General features: G+C 46.3%; 1 protein-coding gene across 1 annotated transcript; it reads right to left on the reverse strand.

The window, feature by feature from the left end:
• Positions 1–573: 573 nt before the first annotated feature.
• CWC25 (CWC25 spliceosome associated protein homolog) lies at positions 574–23912 on the reverse strand. Its single transcript, XM_043584267.1, has 10 exons — positions 23725–23912; positions 21260–21432; positions 16270–16506; positions 13661–13730; positions 12570–12697; positions 11835–11898; positions 10983–11194; positions 10513–10611; positions 2438–2599; positions 574–1720 (listed from the first exon to the last, which is right to left on the reverse strand). Exons 1-10 carry the CDS (start codon positions 23740–23742, stop codon positions 1606–1608), a joined length of 1278 nt encoding a protein of 425 aa, XP_043440202.1. The 5' UTR covers positions 23743–23912; the 3' UTR covers positions 574–1605.
• Between the last annotated feature and the right edge of the window lie 718 nt (positions 23913–24630).

Consider the following 24630-nt stretch of genomic DNA (forward strand, 5'->3'; position numbering starts at 1 on the left):
GTCCAGTTAAAAGACCGGCGGCACCTTAAGACTTCTATCCTACAGCCGAGAAACATAATCGTCTTATTCTCTGGCTCACTTCATGAAATCTTTCGGTAAACTGCCCACGCTTTGTTACATAATTCCTCTTGGACGAAGGATCTCCATACATTCGACACAAATTAACAGGTCAATATCGTTCTGGGGGGGAATTCGTAAATTCGGTACTCCGCGCGTGGTTGCTCTTTAAACAGTTACAAAAAATAAATGTAGCCTTTATTACCAAGTAATAAAATAAAAGACATAATTAACTCTAGCATAGAGAAGCACGATGAGGTGATTAAATGAATTAACAAGTGTACGTTACTTTCTTTCTGGGGAAAGACTGGGTTTTAAGTATTGCAGTGCCTGGCATCGTAAGTGCTCAAAAATATAGATCCAACGTCGTTTTAAGCAGAATTAGGGATTGGCAGAACAAGGAACTGGCCCAGCTAATGTGTGGGTCAACAGGGCCTAGGACTGCATGGGTCAAATGAAAGGCTTCTGGTAAAAGAATAGAAAAGGGGAAGGAGTAAAGACAGGAGACCGGTCCCATGAGTTTTGGGTTTTTTTTTAATACCTGACTAAAAATTAGTAGCAAACACCTACTGAAATTTTAGCATTGTAATAAGATTACTACATGATAAAAAGGAAGCCATGAAAGGAACAGCTTCCATTTTATTTTCTTTTAAGAGCCAGGGTGGGAGCACACTGGTAATTTGGTCCTGACTCCTAAAATCATTTGACTTCACCACTGCACTGCCCACATGGGAGACTAGAAGCAGTGTAAAAGGATACATACACTAGATCCGATCTACAAACCCAGGCTTCTCCTAAACTAGCTGGATTCAGAGGGGACAAAAAGCTGACCTGCCTTACCGTATTACTCGATAACAAGATACATTTCCATGACATAGTAAAGTCACTTACCGAACAAGATATTCTCACAAAGCTAACTTTTTAAAAAGCTTGTAAAAATTATACATTTATACACATACACACTACACTTTTACAGTTGAAAAGATAGTCCAAATAGTTCAACAGCTCATTTAGTGCTTTTTTGTATTGTTTTCCCTTCCAGATTCTTTGTCACCCCCTTCGCTCTGCCCTAAGCAGACATCATTCTGTCCCATTATCTACTAAACCCAGTAAATGTTCATTTACCCCACTAGGCGCCATCTACCTGGGTGACTCTGGAGGGAGGTTTCTGAAAGGTCCGGTCTATACCGAGGCACACAGTTTACACGGGTGGGAAAGAAGTGGCATAATCAGTATCACGACCACAGGGAGCAGCCCTTCCACGGCAGGGCAAGTGCTCACACCTACATGGTCCAGTGCCCACTCATTAAAAACACAGTCAAAACCCACTCAGCACCCAGCAAAAGTTACTGAGGGTCCCATAAAGCGAGTCACACTGGTTCTTAAAGGAAGTGAGCTGTTTCGGGAATCGCTGGAGGAGAGTCACTTTGAACAGTGGTGGTTTGACAACTGTGGAAGAAGTCACTTGAACTCTTATAAAGAGAATTTTTAAGGGATCAGCAGCCTCCCTGGAAAATTCAGGAAAACCAACAAAAGAGGGGATGGTTTTCATCTTTTCATAAAGTTCTTCTCCAGAGCTATTGAGGTTCTCTGCAGAGAGTAGATATTCCGTTTTACCCGGTCCTCCAGGGAGGAGGTAGATGCACTCTCCAGCTTCATGCGACTAGGAACAGAAGAGAGGAGAATAATGTGAGTTACAAATATTTGTCAGCTGGTCAACTCTCTGGCAGAATTAGAAGAAACGGGTTGCCAGTCATATAGCCCATGTAGAAATCCAAGCTCTTTTAAGCCCATGTAGATAACTTTGGAGTGAGTCCATTTGGAACTCCATTCTTTAAACCAATATCCCTAAGGGCAAATTTATCTGTTTTGGAAAGTAAGTAAAGCCTCATTGGAAAAAGGCCTCCTGAGAGGCGCCTGGGTGGCTCAGTCAGTTAAGCATCTGACTCTTGATTTCAGCTCAGGTCATGATCTCACAGTTCGTGAGATCAAGCCCCACGTCAGGCTCTGTGCTGACAGCGTGGAGCCTGCTTGGGATTCTCTCCCCCCTGCCCTCCCCCCCGCCCTTCCCCTGTTCATGCAAAAAAAGAAAAAAAAAAAAAAAAGGAAAAAGGCCTCCTGAGCCATGAACTCTTATTTAAATGGAAGGCAAGGAGATTCAATGAAAATACTAATTCACTTCTCCTCTCCTCAAATCAAAACCATCCCACTGTCTGGCTAGATGCTGGGAGTAGTAACAAAGGTGGCTTGGAGGCTGACCTCCCCGTTCTCTCTACATAGTCACAGAAACACCAGGAACACGATGAGTGAGTCAGCTGCCCAACTGCCTCCTTGGAACCATAGCCATGAAAGCCTTTAGGCAGCAGGAAGATGCACTCACTGGATAAACCTTCCATCTCGGGAGCCCAGCTTCTCCAGCTTCTGCTCCCGTTCGTCATCCTTAGCGTGCCTCTTGAGGATGTTTAGCCTCTCTTCCTCCCGCCACTTGGCATTTTCCATCATCTCTTGCCGTTTTCGCTCTAGTTCCTCTGATGAGAGCTTTCTGTTGAACACAAAAACCATCAGGTCTACTTCTCTCCCAGCAAAAAAACCCCAAACACTTCAGGGAGAACAGAAATCAGGTAGGACCCCAGGTTCTCCATCGCACTGCTCTCTCCATGGAAATGCCCAACCCAGGGCCAAACTCAGCATGAGTTTCCTTCCTTCCTAACATCTTGGGTCAGGTGGTTTCATCCAAATTTCAAAGACTTGTAATGAAGGATTCCATACTCTCTCAATAATCCCTGGAGTGATTATTCTGAAACATTAAAAACAAAATATTCCCCCCAAAAAACAAAATATTCCACTGTTTGCTCAACAACTTATTGAAGTATGGAGGACTAAGTTAGCCATGTGACTGTTGACATCTACCATCTACCCACTGGAAATGCTTAGAAATTCATGGATGCAGCCCATGAGTATACCACTTTAGGACTAAGCCAGAAGCCAGATGCCTGAAGAATTCAAGTCAATTCAACTTAACCTCAGAAAGTAATAGGTAAGTCTTTCCTGGCACTCACTGAAATGAAGTCGGAGCAAGAAGAGGAGGTGATGAAGGAGCTCAATCACTATTTAACAATATGAGAAATCGGAATCCATTGCTTCTCAAGTGGGTGTGATGTACCCATTTGGAAGATTCCCCTTTAGAGGTGCCTGGCTAACTCAGTTGGTAGAGCATGTGACTCTTGATCTTGGGGTTGTAAGTTTAAGCCCCATGTTGGGTGTAGAGATTACTTAAAAATAAAGTCTTTAGAGAAAAAAAAAAAAAAAAGATCCCTCTCTAAGTTTATTTTTTTGTAGGAATCTCTACACCCAACGTGGGGCTCAAACTTAACAACCCCGAGATCATGAGTCGCAGCTCTTCAGATTGAGCCAGCCAGGTACCCCATGAAAGATCCCCCTTTAAAAGAAAAAATAAGGGGTGCCTGGCTGGCATAGTCGGAAGAGCATGTGACTCTTGATCTCAGGGTCATGAGTTCAAGCCCCACAATGGGCATAAAGATTACTTAAAAATAAATAAATAAAACTTTAAAACAAATACATACATACAAACATACATACATAAATGGAGCCAAATTTTGAGAAACAAACTTAAGACACTAAAACTTGACATTCGGTTGTCTACAGTGAAATGGCAATGCTCCCTTTCAAAAAAACCACAAAGAGAACGGGAGAGGAGACGACACTGGATAAGAGATGTCTAAAAATTTTTGGAAGATGGAAGTGGATAAAGAAGTGGTAACTACTTTAACAGATTAGAGAAAACTGAATCCCTTTAAAGTGCCCAATACTAGGGGGCACCTGGGTGGCTCCGCTGGTTAAATGTCTGACTTCGGCTCGGGTCATGATCTCACGGCTTGTGAGTTCGAGCCCCGCATCGGGCTCTGTGCTGACAGCTCAGAGCCTGGAGCCTGCTTTGGATTCTGTGTCTCCCTCTCTCTCTGTCCCTTCCCCACTCGTGCTCTGTCTCCCTGCCTCTCAAAAATAAACATTAAAACAGGGGCGCCTGGGTGGCGCAGTCGGTTAAGCGTCCGACTTCAGCCAGGTCACGATCTCGTGGTCCGTGAGTTCGAGCCCCGCGTCAGGCTCTGGGCTGATGGCTCAGAGCCTGGAGCCTGTTTCCGATTCTGTGTCTCCCTCTCTCTCTGCCCCTCCCCCGTTCATGCTCTGTCTCTCTCTGTCCCAAAAATAAATAAACGTTGAGAAAAAAAAAATTAAAAAAAAAAATAAACATTAAAAAAAATTTTTTTTTTTTTAAATAAATAAAGTGCCCAATACTAATCAGAAGCAAAATCCAGGAAAGGCTCAGGGACTGCAGGCACCCAGTACTTTGAAGGATGGCAGCAAGGCTGAAAACAAAGGGAATGATTTAAAGTCTGTATGGGAAGCAATTAAGACATCCTGGGACCTCATGCCTAACTTGGGGGAGGCCAGTGATTTTTCTCCCAAACGAATACAGGAGACCCTCCAAAGGGGAGACATTTCTTGTAGTGTCTGAAGAATTAACCAGATAGGAAATCAGAAGTTGCAGAGGTATCCGGCATAGCCAAACGTCCCAAAATGCCAGCAGCCAGAGTTAGAGCCATTGGTCAGGCAACCAGAGGGGATTTTTTTTTTTCTTCTACAAAAATTTAATGGTTCCTGACAGGAGAACCAAAGGTAACCAGAGGGTATAAGAATGTCCCCAGCTAAAAACCAGTACAAAAAACCAAACTCCACCAGTAGACAAGCCCTGCCCATACACAATACAGTGATCTCAGCTTTTTAATGCCTATGAAGAGACAGTGAAATATCACCAAACATTTCAGGAAAGCCTCTCACATGAAAGCGACCAAAGGAAAAGGAAAAGAGAACTTAACAAAGATAAACCACGAAACTTTTAAAAAATGTACAATTCATCTTAAATAAAACTAAAATTGGCAACAAAAAGTGAACAATTAAAAATCTCACTCAGAGATGATAAATAAAAGATATTACATCATTGAAATGGGAAAGGCTTTTGTTTTACTTTCTTTTAATTTTTTATTTGAGAGAGAGAGAGACTGCAAGCAGGGGAAAGGGGCAGGCGGGGAGAGAGAGAGAGAGAGAGAGAGAGAGAGAGAGAGAGACTCCTAAGCAGGCTCCGGGCTCAGCTCGGAGCCCAACGCAGGGCTCAATCCCACAACCCTGGGATCATGACCAAAGTCGAAACCAAGAGCTGGATGCTCAAGAGACTGAGCCACCCAGGCACCCCGAGAAAGGCTTTTAAAAAGGAACAATCAGAACATACAAGAGCTCTGAAAAATCAGAGAGAACAAAGAAGTTATCAAAGAACTGATACAAGAACATTTCCCAGAAATAAAATCCGTAAGTCAAAACTGAAAGAGGCAAATATTGACCCTAGAAAAAATATGAAACTCATACAAGAAAAGAGATATAACCTCAATATTCTGCTTGGCGATGAAAAGTATCGATGAACAATATTTACATAATGGAAGAACATGAATCCACTTATTGACAAAACCAAAAACTGTGATATTTACCTAATGGAATAAATGGAGGGAGAAGAAATATGGGACTGGGAGTGTGTAAGAGCTCATTTACTCCAATAGTAAGAAAATACCTAATGTCTAAAATTGATGACTTAAGGGGCAGCTGGGTGGCTCAATCGGTTAAGCGCCCAGCTCTGGACTCTGGCTCAGGTCATGATCTCACGGTTTGTGGGTTCGAGCCCTGTGTCGGGCACTGTGCTAACAGTGCAGAGCCTGCTTGGGTTTCTCTCTCTCTCTTTCTCTCTCTCCCCTTCTTTCTTCCCCTCCCCTGCTTGTGCTCTTTCTCTCTCAAAATAAGTAAACTTAAAAATAAATAAATAGGAATAAATAAGTAAATAGATATAAATATAGATAGATAGATAGATAGATAGATAGATAGATAGATAAATAAAATTGATGACTTAAGGGGTGCCTGGCTGGCTCAGTTGGTAGAACATGAGACTCTTGATCTTGGGATTGTGAGTTCAAGCCCCACATTAGGGGTAGAGATTACTTTAAAAAATCAAATCTTAAAATAAATAAATAAATAAATAATACATACATACATACATACATACATAAAATTGATGACTTAAGAGACAGCAACATGTGCATATTTTTAGAGACAGGTAGCTGCCAAAAGAAACCACTCAAAAAGCTGAAAGTGTTTGCCACTAGGCAGCATGACTGGAAGTGAGGTCAGGCAGAGCAAGGAACTGGTAGTTTTTGTGACATTTTTTTTTTCATGTTTATTTTATTTTTGAGAGAAAGACAGAGTGTGAGGGGGGAGGGGCAGAGAGAGCGAGGGAGACACAATCCGAAGCAGGCTCTGGGTCTCACAAGGCACCTCTTGTGAGAAGATTTTTAATCGTTTTTAACTTTTAAAAATGTGTATTATTAGGGGTGCCTGGGTGGCTCAGTCGGTTAAGCCTCTGACTCTTCATTTTAGCCCAGGTCATCATCTCACAGTTTGTGAGTTCAAGCCCCTACTTGGGATTCTCTCTCGATCTCCCTCTCCCTCTGCCCCTCTCCCCCACTCGCAGTCTCTCTCGAAAAAAAAAAAAAAAAAAAAAAAAAAAACAATTAGGAGCCTGGGTGGCACAGTCAGTTGAGTGTCCAACTTCAGCTCAGGTCATGATCTCACGGTATGTGAGTTTGAGCCCCGCATCAGGCTTGTGCTGAGAGCGCAGAACCTGCTTCGGATCCTGTGTCCCCGTCTCTCTCTGCCCCTTTCCCGGTTGTGCTCACTCTCTCTTTAAAAATAAATAAAATGTTTGGGGCGCCTGGGTGGCGCAGTGGGTTAAGCGTCCGACTTCAGCCGGGTCACGATCTCGTGGTCCGTGAGTTCGAGCCCCGCGTCAGGCTCTGGGCTGATGGCTCAGAGCCTGGAGCCTGTTTCCGATTCTGTGTCTCCCTCTCTCTCTGCCCCTCCCCCGTTCATGCTCTGTCTCTCTCTGTCCCAAAAATAAATAAGCGTTGAAAAAAAAATATTTTAAAAATAAATAAAATGTTAAATAAAATAAAATAAAATAGAATAAAATAAAATAAAATAAAACAAAATAAAATGTATCCCTAAGGGGTATTATCTGATCAAAATAATTTAAGCCTCGATAATAACAGTAATTGTGCCTCTAAAATAATAGTAATTAATATAAGAGTAATAGCTTCAGGGGTGCCTGGGTGGCGCAGTCGGTTAAGCGTCCGACTTCAGCCAGGTCACGATCTCGCGGTCCGTGAGTTCGAGCCCCGCGTCAGGCTCTGGGCTGATGGCTCAGAGCCTGGAGCCTGTTTCCGATTCTGTGTCTCCCTCTCTCTCTGCCCCTCCCGCGTTCATGCTCTGTCTCTGTCCCAAAAGTAAATAAACGTTGAAAAAAAAAAAATTTAAAAGAGTAATAGCTTTATTTTTTATTGCCTGTAGCCACTTTTATTCCGGGCAATTTATAAGCCCAATAGAAGGAATTTTAGGCATTTCTGGGGTGTGACATCATAGTAGTGGTTTTTTGGTCTGTTTTGAGCACATATATTTTTAACTTATAAAAGGGCTGTGTTGCCTGTAAGAAATTTCAAAAGCAATCAAAACTAATATTAATTAAATGGGAATCCCAAAAGACCCCGAAAATTTTTTACAAGAAAAAAATACAGTCTTGACCCATAAAAATTACTTTATTTATTTATTTATTTTAATTTTTTTAACGTTTATTTATTTTTGAGACAGAGAGAGACAGAGCATGAACGGGGGAGGAGCAGAGAGAGAGGGAGACACAGAATCGGAAGCAGGCTCCAGGCTCTGAGCCGTCAGCCCAGAGCCCGACGTGGGGCTCGAACTCACGGACCGCAAGATCGTGACCTGAGCTGAAGTCGGACGCTTAACCGACTGAGCCACCCAGGCGCCCCTAAAAATCACTTTAAATTGAGCATCTCACTATAAAAGAGAACCTTCATCTTTTCAGCCATTAAGAAAGTCATTTTAGATCACCAGCTAAAATACACAAAAGAAAGAGTTCTCACAGAATTCTCAATTATGGCCCTAATTTTTCTTTTTCTTAATTCAGCATCATCTTAAGTACATAAAACAACCTTGACCACTTGGAACACCAAACCGAAACAGACAATGAAATCATAAAGTCTATGCGTTAAAGTTTCTGTGCTTTTACTCCTGGGGAAGAGAGGTCTTGAGGGCTCTAAACCATTTATGTCACAAAATTCAACACAAATTGAAAGGGAGAGGGGCGCCTGGGTGGCGCAGTCGGTTAAGCGTCCGACTTCAGCCAGGTCACGATCTCACGGTCCGTGAGTTCAAGCCCCGCGTCGGGCTCTGGGCTGATGGCTCAGAGCCTGGAGCCTGTTTCTGATTCTGTGTCTCCCTCTCTCTCTGCCCCTCCCCCGTTCATGCTCTGTCTCTCTCTGTCCCAAAAATAAATAAACGTTGAAAAAAAATTAAAAAAAAAAAAGGGAGGTAAGGAAGGCTGATAAAAGAAAACAAACTAAAGTGAGGGGCACCTGAGTGGCTCAGTCAGTTAAGTATCCAACTCTTGGTTTCGGCTCAGGTCATGATCTCACGGTTCCTGAGTTCAAGCCCCGCATCAGGCTCTGTGCTGACAGTGTGGAGCCTGCTTGGGATTCTCTCTCTCCCTCTACTCTGCCTCTCTCCTGCTCGTGCTGTCTCTCTCTCAAAATAAATACATAAACTTAAAGTGATGGTAGATGGCAAAAGAGAGAAAAACAAAGCAGGATCTGAAAAAGCCTGCCGCCCACAAGCCTTAAAACACAGAAACAAATACACTCACGAGTATCTACCCTAAGAGCAGCATGAATTACAGCACAGCTGAAAAACTGCCAACTGATAATAGGTCAAATTCTACGTAACATACTCTGTCTGGGAAGGCAGGGAAATATATAACATACTTTTCAAGGTTGTCAGTCAAGACTAAACCTTTTAAAAGTTTCTGTTCCTTGGAGACTCAGGGAGTCGGGCAATTAAGAGTTGCAAGGGACATGTAGGGTCTGCCTCTGTTTTAACACAGTGAATAAAAGAGGTGGTTATAGACTCTCGGCGGTTCTCAACGTTGGCTGCCCACCCCCAGAGGTTCTGATGTGGTAGGGCTGGGGTGTAGCTGGGTAATGGGATTTTTTCTTTTTTATGCTTCCCAGGTGATTCGAACGTGCAGCCAATTTGGGCAGTAAAAGGAAGTTCACAAGAGTTGCCTGGCTCCTCTAAATTCTAAGAGCAAGACGGACCCCTAGGGACAGCCTTTCATGGGCACCACCAACTCCCCTCAGGTCCCAGGGCTTTATGTCCCTGTTCTGTCTGACCCACCACACACCCAACGTGAACACAGAGTCCATCTTAGGGTGTCGGCCCTCAAGGAGAGCACCCTGCTTCTCCTTCAGCTGGTGCCTCAAGAAAGGAGCACTCTCTCAAGAAAAGCTTCTCGGTGGAAATCTCTTGAGAGAATTAACATGGTTAGATGTCCAGAGACAGTCGCTTAATCGATTGTTCATCAAGTTAAAACTCTTACTTTGTCCTTTAAGTGTGCGCAGTGTAGGGAGGCGGGACAGACTGTTAACAGCTGAGAGGAAGAGGGGTCCCTGGATGGCATCTGACTTCAGCTCATGAGGTCAGGATCTCACAGTTTATGAGTTCAAGCCCCACGTTGGGCCCTGTACTGACAGTGCAGAGCCTGAAGCCTGCTTCAAGTTCTGTGTCTTCCTCTCTCTCTCTGCCCCTCCCTTGCTCATGCTCTCTCTCTCTCTCTCTCAAAAATAAAAAATAAAATATTAAAAAAAAAAGCTGACATGAAGAATAAAAGCAGGTTTGGCAAAAAGGTGATGTAGGGGTGCCTGGGTGGCTTAGTCGGTTAAGCGTCCAACTTTGGCTCAGGTCACGATCTGACTGACGGCTTGTGAGATCAAGCCCCGCGTCGGGCTCTATGTTGACACCTGGGAACCTGGAGCCTGCTTTGGATTCTGTGTCTCCCTCTCTCTCTGCCCCTCCTCTGCTCACGCACTGTCTCGTTCTCTCTCAAAGAGAGAGGTTTGGGTTAAAATTTTTTTAATTAAGGGGCGCCTGGGTGGCGCAGTCGGTTAAGCATCCGACTTCAGCCAGGTCACGATCTCACGGTCCGTGAGTTCGAGCCCCGCGTTGGGCTCTGTGCTGACAGCTCAGAGCCTGGAGCCTGTTTCTGAATCTGTGTCTCCCTCTCTCTCTGCCCCTCCCCCGTTCATGCTCTGTCTCTCTCTGTCCCAAAAATAAATAAACGTTGAAAAAAAAAATTTTTTTTTTAATTTTTTTAATTAAAAAAAGAAAGAGAAAAGGTGATTTAGATTATCCACCTGCCCTGGTTTGAGCCACTCCGAGACTCAGGCCCGCAGAGCCTGAAGTTCACCTACGGGGCTCTTGACTCACCTGGTGTATCCAGGAGCGTGGCGCCTTTGATAGACCTCTTTTTTAGGCGATGGGCTCTTAGTGCGGCCTCTCTCTCTCCTGTTGACCTTAGAGTTGTGCCTGGGACAGACACACAGAGGGCAGAAAGGAGAAAAGCCTTTTCAAGGTAGGGGCTCTTATTGTGTCCCTCAAATGATGGGAGAAAAGTTAACAGTCTTAGAAATACAATCCAAATTGAAGGGAACAGAGGGCAGAGGTGGAAGAAAAACAAATACCTAAAGAAACAGAAGATTTGGTACTAAACTCACTCCAAAGAGCCTACATATATAAATATGTAGCTCTAGGGGACTGAGCTTTACATAGCGGTGGGGGAAAATGATGTAAAGGAAATAAAGCAAAGGCTTTGGAAAAATGAATGAACAGAAATACCTGCGGTGAGCAACCCCCTCCCCCCCCTTACAAGCCATTTCCCAGTGAATTCCTACACTCACGGTTTGCTTGGCCTTGGGGACCGTGACCTTCTGCCTGGGGATCGAGAACTCCTGTCCCGGGACCCTGCTTCTCTGGTGCTCTTCTTGCTGGCATGTCTGGGAGGTGAGTGGGAGGAGCTTCTGGACCTGGAATAATTCTTCAACCCGTGCATTCCCTTTTGCTTGGCCGTCAGAGGACTCTGCAGTCCCTGGCTGTGGTAGGAGTCCCTGATCTGTAGCACCAAGGAAGGGAAGAAAAGGTATTCAGAGGAAAATGTGCAGCTCAGGAGGAAATGCAGTGAAGCAAGGAAATGAATGAGCAATGCGGGTCTGTACGAAGCTAAGTGGGTGTACCGATCCCATCACACAGTTAACCGCAGAGAACCACTCAAACTTAGCAAAGTTATCTGCAGGGTCCCCTAAGAGAATGTACCCACCCAGTCACCTCCACTGGCTTGGTGCTTCACCAAAGCCTGAGCAGGAGCAAGAGACAGAGCGTGGAGAACAGGCCCTAAGGTTAAACCTACTATGGGAAAAAGGGATCCAGAGGGATGTCCATCTGTCAAAAGTCATCAACCTTGAAGCTTAAAATGCCTGCATTTCACGTAAGTTATCTGCAGAGAGACGGGCAGAACACCTGCAGGCCCCACTGGTGGTTTAGACTCTCCACTCAGAGGGCCCCCAGCCCCGGTCGGAGGCTCAAGGACAAGGAATGGGCCAGTTCCCCAGAGGTGCCCGCTTTGGCTGCCCAAACTCCCTTTTTCCCACGTGGTGTCTGACTGGCTGCTCGAAATGCTCTCTGTCCAAAAAGGCTCTCAAGTTAACGCATTCCCTGGTCCACGGTCACTCCCTCTGAGACGCCCACACCCTTACCTGTAAGCCGTATCCAGGGGCTTTGGACAAAACAGGGGAAGAATCTGCCGTCTTCTTTTGAGCTCTAAGAGATTAAAACACACATTCATTGAAAAAGAACATGTATGAAGGTCCAGTTTAAATGTCTCGTGCTGAAACACGCCTCCTCCTGCTTCAAACGTGACCTTCCCCACTTCTTCTATTACTTGGGAGCGTGGCTCTCGCTTTGGACTGTCTTTGGAAGATGCATCAGCACAGTCATGTTTTTCCTATGAAAACACGTGGGCCTGGCTCTTCAGCCCCGCCGCCTGAACACATTCTCCTCTCACCTCGTGCTGCTTGCTATTCCAGCGACTAAGAGTGAGTCAGCGGTGACAATGCTCACTGTTCCCACAGAGAAGGCACACAGAATGCGCCCAGATGGGCCCATTAATGCATTTTAAAAAAAAAACAAAAAAAAAAGGCCTACATAAAACCCACTTCGGTCTTGGAGGAGTCATAAGCTGAGACGAAAGTCACAGCCAGGATGTCTGAGCTAAGACCTACAAGGCTACGGGCAGCCCTTTAGGGGCCACGCCAAGACCTCCAAGGAACTCTGGTGCTAGATGGCAAAGTTCTGTGGGCACGGGGCCCACGTACGAGCGTTCACCACTGAAACCCCAGTGCCTGGCAGTTCCCCGCCTAGAGCAGCCGTGACTATGTGGGGAATGAATGAGTGAATGAGTCAATGAGGGAGGCCCGCCCCCACGTGCTCACCTCCCCCGGCTGCGCTCATCCTGGCTGCTGCCGCCATCGCTACTTGAGCTTCTGTGCTTATGTTTCTTGTGCTTCTTTTTCTTCTCCTTCTTTTTCTTCTTCTCCTTTTTTTCCAGACTCATCTGCAACTACAAAACACCCAGAACATAACCATGCAAGATCACGAAGGCCCCTGTCGGTCCCTCCGAGGGGCCTGGTTCACGCCCAAAACTACCTGACTTCGTCCTCTGGGACTACAGAGGCCCAGGACCCCAGCGGAGTTTCCCCACCAACCAGAGGGGGCGAGTTTTACCTTGGGGGGTGCATAAACAGCCCCTAGACTACTGAACAGAATCTCTGGCGAGTGGGGCTAGGAATCTGTATTTTTTTTTTTTAATTTTTTTTTTTTCAACGTTTATTTATTTTGGGGACAGAGAGAGACAGAGCATGAACAGGGGAGGGGCAGAGAGAGAGGGAGACACAGAATCGGAAACAGGCTCCAGGCTCTGAGCCATCAGCCCAGAGCCTGACGCGGGGCTCGAACTCACGGACCGTGAGATCGTGACCTGGCTGAAGTCGGACGCTTAACCGACTGTGCCACCCAGGCGCCCCGGAATCTGTATTTTTAAACCATCCCCAGAACCGGTGCCTGGGAATTTCCAATCTGTCAGAGGAACTCCCAGCAACACCGAAAGCAATCGGGGACCGCAGGATCCAGCTTTCCATTCTCCTTGCCAACTAATCCAAAACACAATCGCGGAATATGTCACGTGAATGACAAATGGGCCCTCGAGGCTTGATATCACCTGATCCCCTGAACACACTGTGTGATTAGGACTTGCACAGGCCTATCCCATACTCCCCTTTTTTCTAAACAAACAAACAAAAAAGACATCACATGGTGCTCTTCCAATCAAAAAAATAAAAGAGAAGGTAAGCGTAATTGAGCTCGATAATGAAGACTGCATAAAATCACCAAGGGAAGGTCTCTAAAAGCCAGAATGTAAAAGCCATTCTGTCTGCCCTCTCACAAGGTAAGAGTGAATGGTGAGTAGTTCTCACGAGAAGTAGCTAAAAGGCACTCTTGGTGCCTAACTTGATGCGCTACTTACCAATTCTTTGATTTTCTTCATTTTCACGGGATTATTCAACACCTCTCTTTTTTTCTCTTCCTCCTTCTTCCTAAAGAGAAAGAGAACATTATAAAAATCATGACTATCTCTTTGGGGAAGGGGATTAAGTCATTCATTGTACTCTCCACAAGACCATCTATATAGCAATTGTTTTTCCAAATACACGCAGACAGGCCCTGTGTTAAAAGCTACATGATGGTGTGGAAGTCAGGACTCTTCCCCAAATCTGCAGAAGGGACTGAATGGTGTGGGGCAAGTCCACACTGGCTCCCTGTTGTATAAGAATGAGTACGGGGAATGCCTGAGTGGCTCAGTCAGTTGAGTATCTGACTTGGGCTCAAGTCATGATCTCATAGCTTGTGAGTTCAAGCCCGCGTCAGGCTCTGTGCTGACAACTCAGAGCCTGGAGCCTGCTTCGGATTCCGTGTCTCCCTCTCTCTCTGCTCCTCCCCCACTTGCTCTCTCTCTCTCAAAAATAAATAAACATTAAAAAAAATTAAAAAAACAAAAAGGAGTCTTACTCTCATTATTCATGAGGGTAAACTGGTCAGCCTTCATGGAAGACAATTTGGCAATACTTATCACTGCCTGCACACTCTTTAACCAATTCTTTCCCAAGAATTTGTTACTGTATGGATATAATCAAGAGGTCCCTACAGAGTCGTCCATATTATAACAATGAAAATTCAGAAACAGGTTATTAGGGAACTAATAAGAGAGCATTAAAAAATTATGGTATATCACATAATATCGACATAAAAAATGGTATTATAAAAACATAGGGACGTAGAAAGATGCTTGCTATATATAATTAGGTGAAAAAAAGGCTTATAAAATAATGTGCACAATATCTGTACATCAATGTTCACAGTAGCATTATTCACAATAGCCAAAAAGTGGAAATAACCCAAATGTCCATCGACAGACGAAGAGACAAACAAAATGTATACAACGGAATATTATTCGGCCTTAAAAAGGAAGGACATGTTATACATGGTATAACATGGACGAACCTGGAAGACATTATACTGAGCGAAATAACCCAGTCCCACAAAAAGATAACTACTGTATGATTTCACTTATATGACGTTCCTAGAGTAGTAGAACTCAAAGAAAAGAGAATGGTGGTTCGCAGGAGTTGGGGCAAGGGGAAATGTGGAGTTCTTGTTTCATGAGTAAAGAGTTTCAGCTTTGTAAGGTGAAAACCTTTTTTTTTTTTTTTTTTAATGTATTTATTTTGGGAGAGAGAGAGTCCAAGTGGAGAAGCAGCGGAGAGAGAGGGACACACAGAATCAGGAGCAGGATCCAGGCTCTGAACCTGTCAGCACAGCTAACACAATTACCACAATTTAATTAATTAAGAGGCTAACAAAATGGTGGGGCGCCTGGGTGGCTCAGTCAGTTAAGCGTCTGACTCTTGATTTCAGTTCAGGTCGTGATCTCGCAGTTCTTGAGTTCAAGCCCCAAGTCGGGCTCTGAGCTGTTAGCACGGAACCTGCTTGGGATTCTCTCTCTCTCTCTCTCTCTCTCTCTCTCTCTCTCTCTCTGCACCTCTCCTGCTCACACTCTCTCTCTCTCAAAATAAATAAATTTTTATACAATACCTTTATATATATATATCTATGCAATACCTTTAACATGTAAGTAACTTTATTTTTTTATTAAAAAAAATTTTTTTAATGTTTATTTATTTTTGAGAGAGAGAGACAGAGTGTGAGTTGGGGAGGGGCAGAGAGAGAGACAGGCGCAGAATCTGAAGCAGGTTCCAGGCTCCGAGCTGTCAGCAAGAGCCTGACGCGGGGCTCGAACCCACGAACCGTGAGATCATGACCTGAGCTGAAGTTGGACGCTCAACCGACTGTGCCACCCAGGTGCCCCAATATGTAAATAACTTTAACATGTTTTCAAAAGAAGAAATATAAATGACAAAGGTTTTTCAACGTTCAACCTATCCACTTGAAATAAAATCCTGCAAATTAAACCAAACAAATTTATACATATGGCAAAATGCAACTCCACTTTGATACATTACACATTAGGGTTTCGAGGCAGATTCTTTTTAAAGGGTTTGGCTGCACAAGAAAGGAGGGCCGGGGGGTAGGTAGAAGGCCCGTTCACCCACCTATCCCACGATATACATATCCCCAAATTTCCAAGAAGCTGCCAGCCTTTCTCATCTTTTTTTTTTAAATTTTTTGAGAGACAGAGAGAGAGAGCGAGCGAATCCCAAGCAAGCTCCGCACTACCAGCACAGAGCCTGGTGTGGGGCTCAATCTCACGAACCACGAGATCATGACTTGAGCCAAAACCACCCCTAACCAACTGAGCTACCCACGTACCCCTTACCTTGCTTCTATCCCATTTTTTGTTCAAGGGCCAAAGGTAAATGAATCAATCTGGTCTGCCCTGGTCTACTTGCCATCTCTTACCACACGGCCTAGATAAGACACACTTGATGGAGCCTCCTTCCCAACATCAGGGAGCCCAAATGGAGACAAATCCTTTTACAGAGCAGACCAAAGTCAAGAGGAAACCGACTGGAAAGCTGAGCAACTATGAAGAAACCCTCCCCGGCCCGTTGCCAGTACCTGATGATGAAGAGCGGGTCCTCCCGGATCTTGCTGGCCATGTCGAGGAGGGAATTGGCACCGGATGGGGCAAAAATGGAACCTGGGAGCAGTCCTGTCTCCGAAGAACAGCCTGCCTCCTTCTCCTCCATCTTCTCAAAGACGTACTTGTCAATGGGGCGCCCCAGCAAGTACTCATCACGGTTCACCATCCCACCAGGACCCTGATACATCCAGTCTAATTTTTCTTCTTTTTTCCTAGGTCAAGACAAAAAAAAAAAATACAATCAAAGGAAGTGTAGGGCTCTTGCAGACCTACACACACAACCCCAACACGAGGGAGAGATGGCAGCTGGCAAGAGCACGACTCATTCTCCAAGCACCTAGTAGGGACTAAACGCTGTGTCCTCGTGGCACATGAGAAGAAATGGTGCTTGCCGGCATGGAGCTCGCCATTTCGTGGAGAGATCGTTCCTCCACACTTAAAGCAATTTCTGTGAAGACAGTATCCTCCGAGACATGGACCTTTGTTCAGGGCTTCTCAAGCCTCCCTTTACAAAGTCCTTATGTTACGCTTTCAGTTTTGAGGATAATCTGAAACAATAAAGAGATTCTGCATCACCTCGTGACCGAGAACAGTTTCAGGGAGCACGTGTGCGGTTGTTCGAGGTGTCTTTTGGAGCGTGGGCACAAGCAGGAATTCCACATCTGAGATGACTCAAGATGATGAGAGAAGACCAGAGATAAGTGAAGAAGGAAATTATGCTTTCAAGCCAAAAGAGAGTTATCAATATCAGTAATGTCAGTCATGTCCGATATTTGCCCAACAAACATGGCCCTGTGCTTCTGAGGGGGAAAAAATGGTGGGAGAACTGAACCTTCCCACAACAGACAGCAAAGGCACGCCAAATTAAGTGCATGCGCCGCAGCAGCCCATAGCACGTTTACACTGCGAGCGGCTAAGTAGCTTCATCAAAAGCAGTATTACCTGTAACATTAAATTCAATGTTTTTTGAATATGGCTTTTCAAAACTGGCGTATCGATTTTTGCTTACGATTACGTAACAACTATGAGCATAAGGAAAGTCTTCCTAGTTAGGTCTTTGGACATTTTTAATAAGAATATTTTAACCCAATAACGGAGGGTCATAATGCTTTCGTTTTAGATTTGTTTTTGTTTTTTTTCCCCATTAAAAGGAGCGATTTGAGAAACCCTCTAGTCTATAATTAAAAACTGATTGTGGGCCACGGGGGTCGGGCTCCACCCAGCTTGCCCAGCCTCACTCACCCCACTGGAGTCAAGAAGGAGGAATATAGACAGGGCCGTGCCCTGGCGAACTGTGGGAGACTGTGGTGGGGCCTTTACAATGAGTACCGCAGGTAGTGGAGTCTTTCGAGCAATTAAAGGTTCTTGCCATTCTCCAGCTGGAATAAACCAGCGACTACAGGAGACTTTGACAGCTATTAAAATCAGGCCTCCGCAGTTGGGAGGTAGCTTTGTAGTCTGGAGAGGTCTGTTTTCCACGATCGATTGTTGTACGGTTCAAGATAAAGGGAACAAAGGCCTCTGAAACTCCATCACATGTGCTGCCTTGATAGGAGCCACACTGGCAGCAAGAAATGGACCAGTGGCCATGGTTGTTGGGTCAGCTGTGATGGGTGATCCAAGGATTAACTGGACGAGCTGGTATCTGGTTGACAAGATTTGCTTTTGTGCAGTTTCTTTTTTTTAAAAATATGATTTATTGTCAAATTGGCTTCCATACAACACCCAGTGCTCATCCCAACAAGTGCCCTCCTCAATGCCCATCACCCACGTTCCCCTCTCCCCCATCCCCCATCAACCCTCAGTTTGTTCTCTGTATTTAAGAGTTTCTTATGGTTTGCCTCCCTCCCTCTCTGTTTGTAACTTTTTCCCCCTTTCCCTTCCCCCATGGTCTTCTGTTAAGTTTCTCAAGATCCACATATGAGTGAAAACATAGGATATATCTGTCTTTCTCTGACTGACTTATTTCGCTTTTGTGTGGTTTCTCAATGGTCCTTAGTTTGTTGAAGACTCCTCCCAGTTGCCTTCAACCCAGTGACCACTCTCCCCATTGGAGAGTCCTATATGGACAATGCCAACAGGATTTCTTTCCCAGGACTTCTTTAACAGAATAAGTTGCAGTTCAAGAAGGATTTGGGAAGACCAAGGTACAGTCTGTTTTAAACCATAGGATAACTATGGCCAAACAGGCTATGAAGAGACATTTAGCACACGGGGGGAAGGGGATGAGGTGTAAAGAGAGAATACATTTCTTTATCCACCCTTAGACGCTATTTGTGACTAAAGTAAATGTCCAATAGCATTAAAATAAAATATATAATAAGTGCTTAGAAGGTCAAGGACAAAGGGCAAATAGCCGTGAAACATGGCCACCATTTCCTTTGGGACTTCTGTGCCTGGGGCGAAAAAAAAAAAAAAAGAAAGAATTGATTGTGAAAGGCAGACCACTTCAGATCTTAAGGAAGTCTGAGTAGGAAGATCAGTGTTGCCTAGAACATTCTAGGAAGCTCACTTTCCTGAAAGGCCGTATAATCAACATGATGGTTAAGAGCACCAGCTCTGGAGTCAGGCAACAGGGATTTGAACCCCAGGTCTAAAGCCAAGCACCTTCTCCGAGCCCTGGTGTCCTCACCTATAAAATAAGGATAAAACTGTACCTACCTCACAGGTTTGTTGGGGATTAAATAAGACACATCAGGCATATGATGTGTAATGCTTTGCTGAATAAAAATTTCAAGGGGCACCTGGCTGGCTCCGTCATAAGAGCATGCAATGCTTGATCTTGGGATTGTGAGTCTGAGCCCCACGCTGGGTGTAGAGATTACTTTAAAACAAAAATTAAAAAAAAAAAAAAAAGACAGAGAGAGAATTTCACAATTTTTTTTTTTTTTAACTTTTGGTTAGTGGGAAAGCAAACTCTTATGACTAGTGAGTATTGAATCTAAAATTGGTATCTGTTTGAAAATCCAGGGTTCACAAAGTCTAAAATTTCACATAGAACAATGTGTGTTCACTTTGTAAGCTGCCCAGGAATTAATTTGAATGTGTGAAGTTTATTTACATTCAATTGTTAGTTTTTATTAAACATTTTTTTTAATTTTTACTTATTTTTGAGAGAGAGATGGAGCATGCAAGAGTCAGCGGGGCAGAAAGAGAAGGGGGGACAGAGAGTCCAAAACAGGCTCTGCGCTGACAGCAATGAGCCCAACGCGAGGTTTGAACTCATGAACCACGAGATCATGACCTGAGCTGAGTTGGTTGCTCAACCAACTAAGCCATCCAGGTGCCCCTATTTGCATTAAATTATAACGTAGGTGTCTGGTTGGCTCAGTCAGTAGAGCATGCAACTCTTGATCTCAGAGCTGTGAGTCTGAGCCCCCACATGGGGGGCAGAATTTACCTAAAAAAAAAAAAAAAAAAAAAAAAATTTAGGGGCACCTGGGTGGCTTAGTCAGTTCAGTGTCATGATCCCGGGGTTGTGGGATGTAGCTCCACTTCGGGCTCCGTGCTGAGGGTGGAGCCTGCTTAAGATTCTCGCTCTCTCCCTCCCTCAGCTCCCTCCCCCACATACTCTCGCTCACTCTATAAAAAAAAAAAAGTAAATTTTTTTTTTTGCTTTATAGGCTTTAATTTACATAAAGCATATAAAGTAAAATAATTTAAGGCGTGTCTACAGTACCAAAAAACATAAAACTTCATTCCCTTATCTCATTGGATATATTAATGTCATATTTTGCTGTATTTAAAAATTCTAAAATTCTTTTTTTTTTTCCCAAATTTTAAAAAATCTATTTTGAAAGAGACAGAGACAGCACAAGTGGGGGAGGGGCAGAGAGAGAGGGAGAGAGAGAATCTCAAGCAGGCTCCGCACTGTCAGTGCAGGGCCCAAGGCAGGGCTCGAACCCACAAAGCCGTGAGATCATGACCTGAGCCGATACCAAGAGTTGGGTGCTCGAGGGACGGAGCCACCTACGTGCCTCTAAAAACTCTTATTTATTTTAAAACATTCCAAGTTTCATACTTGAGTCAGAAGGGCCTTCTCCCCAATCCATTATCCTGAACGTCCCCAGGGCACCATGTCCGTAATGCCATTTCCATGAAGTGAAACTAAGTTTCACGTACACACACAACCCTGAATGTCACAGACCCTGTCATGAAGTATTAAGGAAGAGCCCTAGATACCCAGTGGGGAGAGTATGCCACACGGCACCCCGGGGACTTGCCCACAAGGACGCGAGCAAGGCACACGTACGAGGAGAACGAACAAGGAGACGGTGCCGATTACCCCATTTCTGGCTCTGTGTTGTTCTCGCAAAACTTAAGAATGCGCTGTAAGCTTTATGCTTTGCATTTTTCTCAGAACACATGTCCTCCCACCTCAGTTTATGAGACGGGTAGCCTGATAATTATCTGCTACTCCTATCCCATATTATACAAGAGGAAACTGAAATAAGGTAAAACCAAGCGGTGGGACTGTCCACGCTCACGTAGCTTTTACTGACAGACGCACCATCTGCCTCCCTCCACGAGGCCTCACTGCGCCCCTGAAATGAGTCCGCGGTACGTAAACAAACAAAAGCAGGTCTGAGACCTGGACACGTCCCGAGAGGCGGGGTGGGGGGCAATCATCCTCAGGCCTGGTTATTGGTCGATCGCCTGCCACAAGCCAGGCCTGCGCTAGGCCCTTTGGGTGTCATCTCATTTGATCCTCCACAAACCTTGGGAACTGGACACTCTCCCTTCCTTGGTCCTACCGAGGTCACCGAGGCCCCGAACTTGCTCTCGGTGCCACAGTGAGGCCAGGACACCCCAAGCCAGCCTCAGCGCTCAGGCCGGGCCAACTCCCAAACCCATGCTCTTAACCAGCAGGTCTGCAGCCAAAGGAAGATGCCGCTGGGGGCCGGCCCCGCACCCTGGGACACCCACAGCCCCGCCGCCTCCCCGCAGCCCCGGCTGCCCCCTCACTTGACAGCCCCGACGTCCTCGGCATAGCGCTGCATCTCTTCCCGGGCCCGCTCCTCCCGCAGCTCCCGCTGCAGCTCTTCGATCTTCTTCCGCTCAGCCTCATGCTTCTGCTCGGCCTTCCACACCTTCTCCACATTGCGGAGGGTCTGGGGGTGCCAGCTCTTCTTCAGATTCTGTGGTGGCGAAAGAAGGGAGAAGACGATGCGGGGAGCCGGTGGGTGCGTGGGCCCCACCACCACCGACCCCTCTGCTCCCTGTTCATGCCAGGGCAGACATCTAGGGGCAAGGCATCGTTCACAACGGCGAGGTTGGCCCCCACCAATCTCCCACACATCCAGGGGTTCTGGTCAAGTATGTAAGGCTTCAGGCCTTGTCCGGGTTCCCTTTGAGCACTTTTCACTCGGAACGCACACGACTCGGACTTCCACGGGCCATTCCTGAACTAAGGGTTAGTGATGACAGTAAAGGAGGAATGGGCAGAGAGGTGGGAAGGTAAACTCTGAAAGGCAACAGAACTCAAGTGCCTTTGGCAGGGGACCTTTCATTTTCACGAACACAATCTTCCTTCTCTCGAGTCCACTTAACCTGCCTTCACCTTGGTTTACAACCCCAACCTTTCGTGGTTTACAACCCCACCGAGTACCTCTTTCCCCCTTCCTTCCTGGGACTCTCCCCTTGGTTCTGAGCTCCCCTTCGCACCACACCTCGACGGACTTCAAGAATGCTTCTCCTCTCCCGCTTCCCCATAAGCCACTACTTTGGTTCAGCTTCCCAACCAGGGAAGGTTTCCTGGAAGCAGTGATCATCTAAGGACAATTATAATTTAGCCCAGTGATGTAGGAAGCAGGGTAGAGTGGGGGCAGATTTCCAGAGGGAACAGCACACACAACCGCAGGCCCAGCGGCAACAAAGAACACAGCACAGATGATTTCGTGTGGCTAAAGATGGCATGCAAGCTGATGAAGGGGGACCGGAGGGGGGGGGGGTCCAAGATGAAATCAACAAAACCAACTAAGAAAGCAATAGAATAAGGGCCTTATAAACCATGTTAATGGAGTGGGCTTCATCCTGTGGAGAGTAGGAAACACTAAACAGTGCAGGCATGACTAGCTATCATGTGAAGAATGGGTTGGAGAGGGCAGAGACTGGAGACCAGGAGACCGGTTAAGAGGCCTAAATGAGAAAACCAACACAAGGTATCTGGCACGGAGAAGGTATTCCGTCAATGAGGGCTCTCTTTTCTTTCTTTTCTCTCTTCCTCCTTGTCCTTCCTTTCCCTTCATCAGGTCACTCAATCCCCTGTCCCCACCCCATCCCTGGCCTTAGCCTACTGGTCTTCCTCTCTCTCCTTTAACATGGGTGATCTTGCCCCCCCCCCATGCACTCCACATCTGACAATGTCCAGACACATTTTTGGTTGCCCCATCCAGAGAAGAGTGCTACTGGTATCCAGTGGCGAGGGACCAAGAATGCTGCTAAACATCCTACAATGCATAGGGCCATCATCCCCCCACCCCGACACACACACACACACACACACACACACACACACACAAGCAAAACAAAAAGCGGTGCCTGGGTGGCTCAGTGAGTTGAGCATATGACACTTGATTTCAGCTCAGGTCATGATCCCAGGGTCATGGGATCGAGCCACACTCAGCATTAGAATTAGGTGTCATTCTAATCAGTGACACCTAACAAACTCTAATACAGATACTGGATAGGTAGAATTGATCTATTTGCTGATTCAATCAGCTACACTTTAAAGAGATTAGCATCTTTCTGACCTTGCACCATGCCGTTGTGGGTCTTTTGCCCCGTCGGGGGCTTCAGCACCCTACAAATGAACTATGCAGTTCAAGAGAAATTGCCACATCACTTATATTTAAGTGCTATAAATTCAGAAGAAAGCTGTCACTACAGATCAGAATGAAGCACTGACGAGGAGTGGAAGTCAGAAAGGTGGACATGAAGAAGATCTCTTCAGGTTTAAAACAGACCCCTGGATACGGCTCAAGGGCAAAGAGAATGGGGCACAAACCACTCCTACTATAGTCCAAAATATGACTGAACTCCCAGCTGAGGAAGAGAGAAGTGTCCCAAGACAAGACATACAAAGTAAAGCTTGCGTGACTCGATATCTGCCTCCTTTCGTAAGCATGGTTCCACCACCACCACCACCACCACCACCCCCTCCCAGAATTTCCAGTCGGGAGAGTCCCCGCGAACAAACAACACAAACACCTGCCGCCACCGTTGGCGACACGCTTCACACACCTTTCCAAGTCTCCACCCTGTCCCTCCGTGGCCCCAGAGATCGGTCCCCTCTCCAAGGCTACGGCTCCCTTCTCGCGAAAGCACGGCTGTGTAGCCATGGTCACCCACTCCCGCACCCTCCAATTTCCGTCCCCAGACCCGGTCGGTCTCCCGCTCAGTCCTCTCCCGCCCAGGCTTCCCCCACTTACCAGATCTCCGCCCCCCATGACGACGGAGAAATTTCCTCTCTGCGCGGACCTGGAGGATTCAGGAGGGATCCGGAGGAAACGTAGACAAACAGTTCAGCCGCGACCTCCCCGGATCTGGTCTCGGAGGCCACCGGCGGCCACTTCGACTGCCAGATCTAGAGCCCACTTCCGGGAGGGCGTCCTATTACAGCGTCGGCGTCGCGGGATGATGACGTTTCGCACGCTGACGCGCAGCAGCGCGAGCGTCACGGCCAGTGACGCCCAGATTGGCGGCGCCTGCCGTCGCGTTTTGGGCCTCTTGGTTGGCACCTCGCCCGGTTTCGCGAGCGCTGTGTTGAAACGCCGCCGCTCGGTCCAGTTACCAGTCGGCCGCGGGCTGCGCCCCGCGGTCCTGTTGCCATGGCAGCGCGCCACGACTCGTCCTCCCGGCTCTTCTGCAGGCCGCACCGGGCTTCTGCCCGCAGGACCCCAGCGCCGACCAGCCTACGTCTGTCTCCTCGCCCGGGCACACCTCCCCGCAGCGGCCTTTTCCAAAAAAAATAGCCCGCACTCCCCTCCAACCTCCACGCAGGGTCAACTCCCTTACTCCAGGCCGAGTTTACTGAAAGAAGGAGAAAGCATCGAACCGAACTTCCATCGGCTTCCCTGCACCAAACCTTTATTTAAAAAAAAAAAAAAAAAAAAATTTGTTTATCAAATAATCTTTACCCCCAACCTGGGCTCGAACTCACGACTCTGAGAGATCAAAAGCCTCGTGCTCTACCCGCTGAGACAGCCAGGCGCCCCTCCCTGCACCAAACCTTTAAAATGCCAGCTTCCCCATTTCCTTTCCCTTGGTTTACGTTGGAAGGGGCGTCGTTCCTAAGGCGGGGCGGTTCATCACACTCTCATCAAAATACTTTTCAC

This window comes from Prionailurus bengalensis, chromosome E1, assembly GCF_016509475.1.
Source record: "Prionailurus bengalensis isolate Pbe53 chromosome E1, Fcat_Pben_1.1_paternal_pri, whole genome shotgun sequence".
Lineage (NCBI taxonomy): Eukaryota > Metazoa > Chordata > Mammalia > Carnivora > Felidae > Prionailurus > Prionailurus bengalensis.

Bases quoted from the DNA above. Each gene is read 5' to 3' on its own strand.
- CWC25 (XM_043584267.1), bottom strand. The intron at 11,195-11,834 runs GTAAGGGTGTGG...TTGGTGCTACAG, and splicing joins CCCCTGGATACGGCTTACAG to ATCAGGGACTCCTACCACAG. The intron at 1,721-2,437 runs GTGAGTGCATCT...TTCTGTTCCTAG, and splicing joins CGAGATGGAAGGTTTATCCA to TCGCATGAAGCTGGAGAGTG.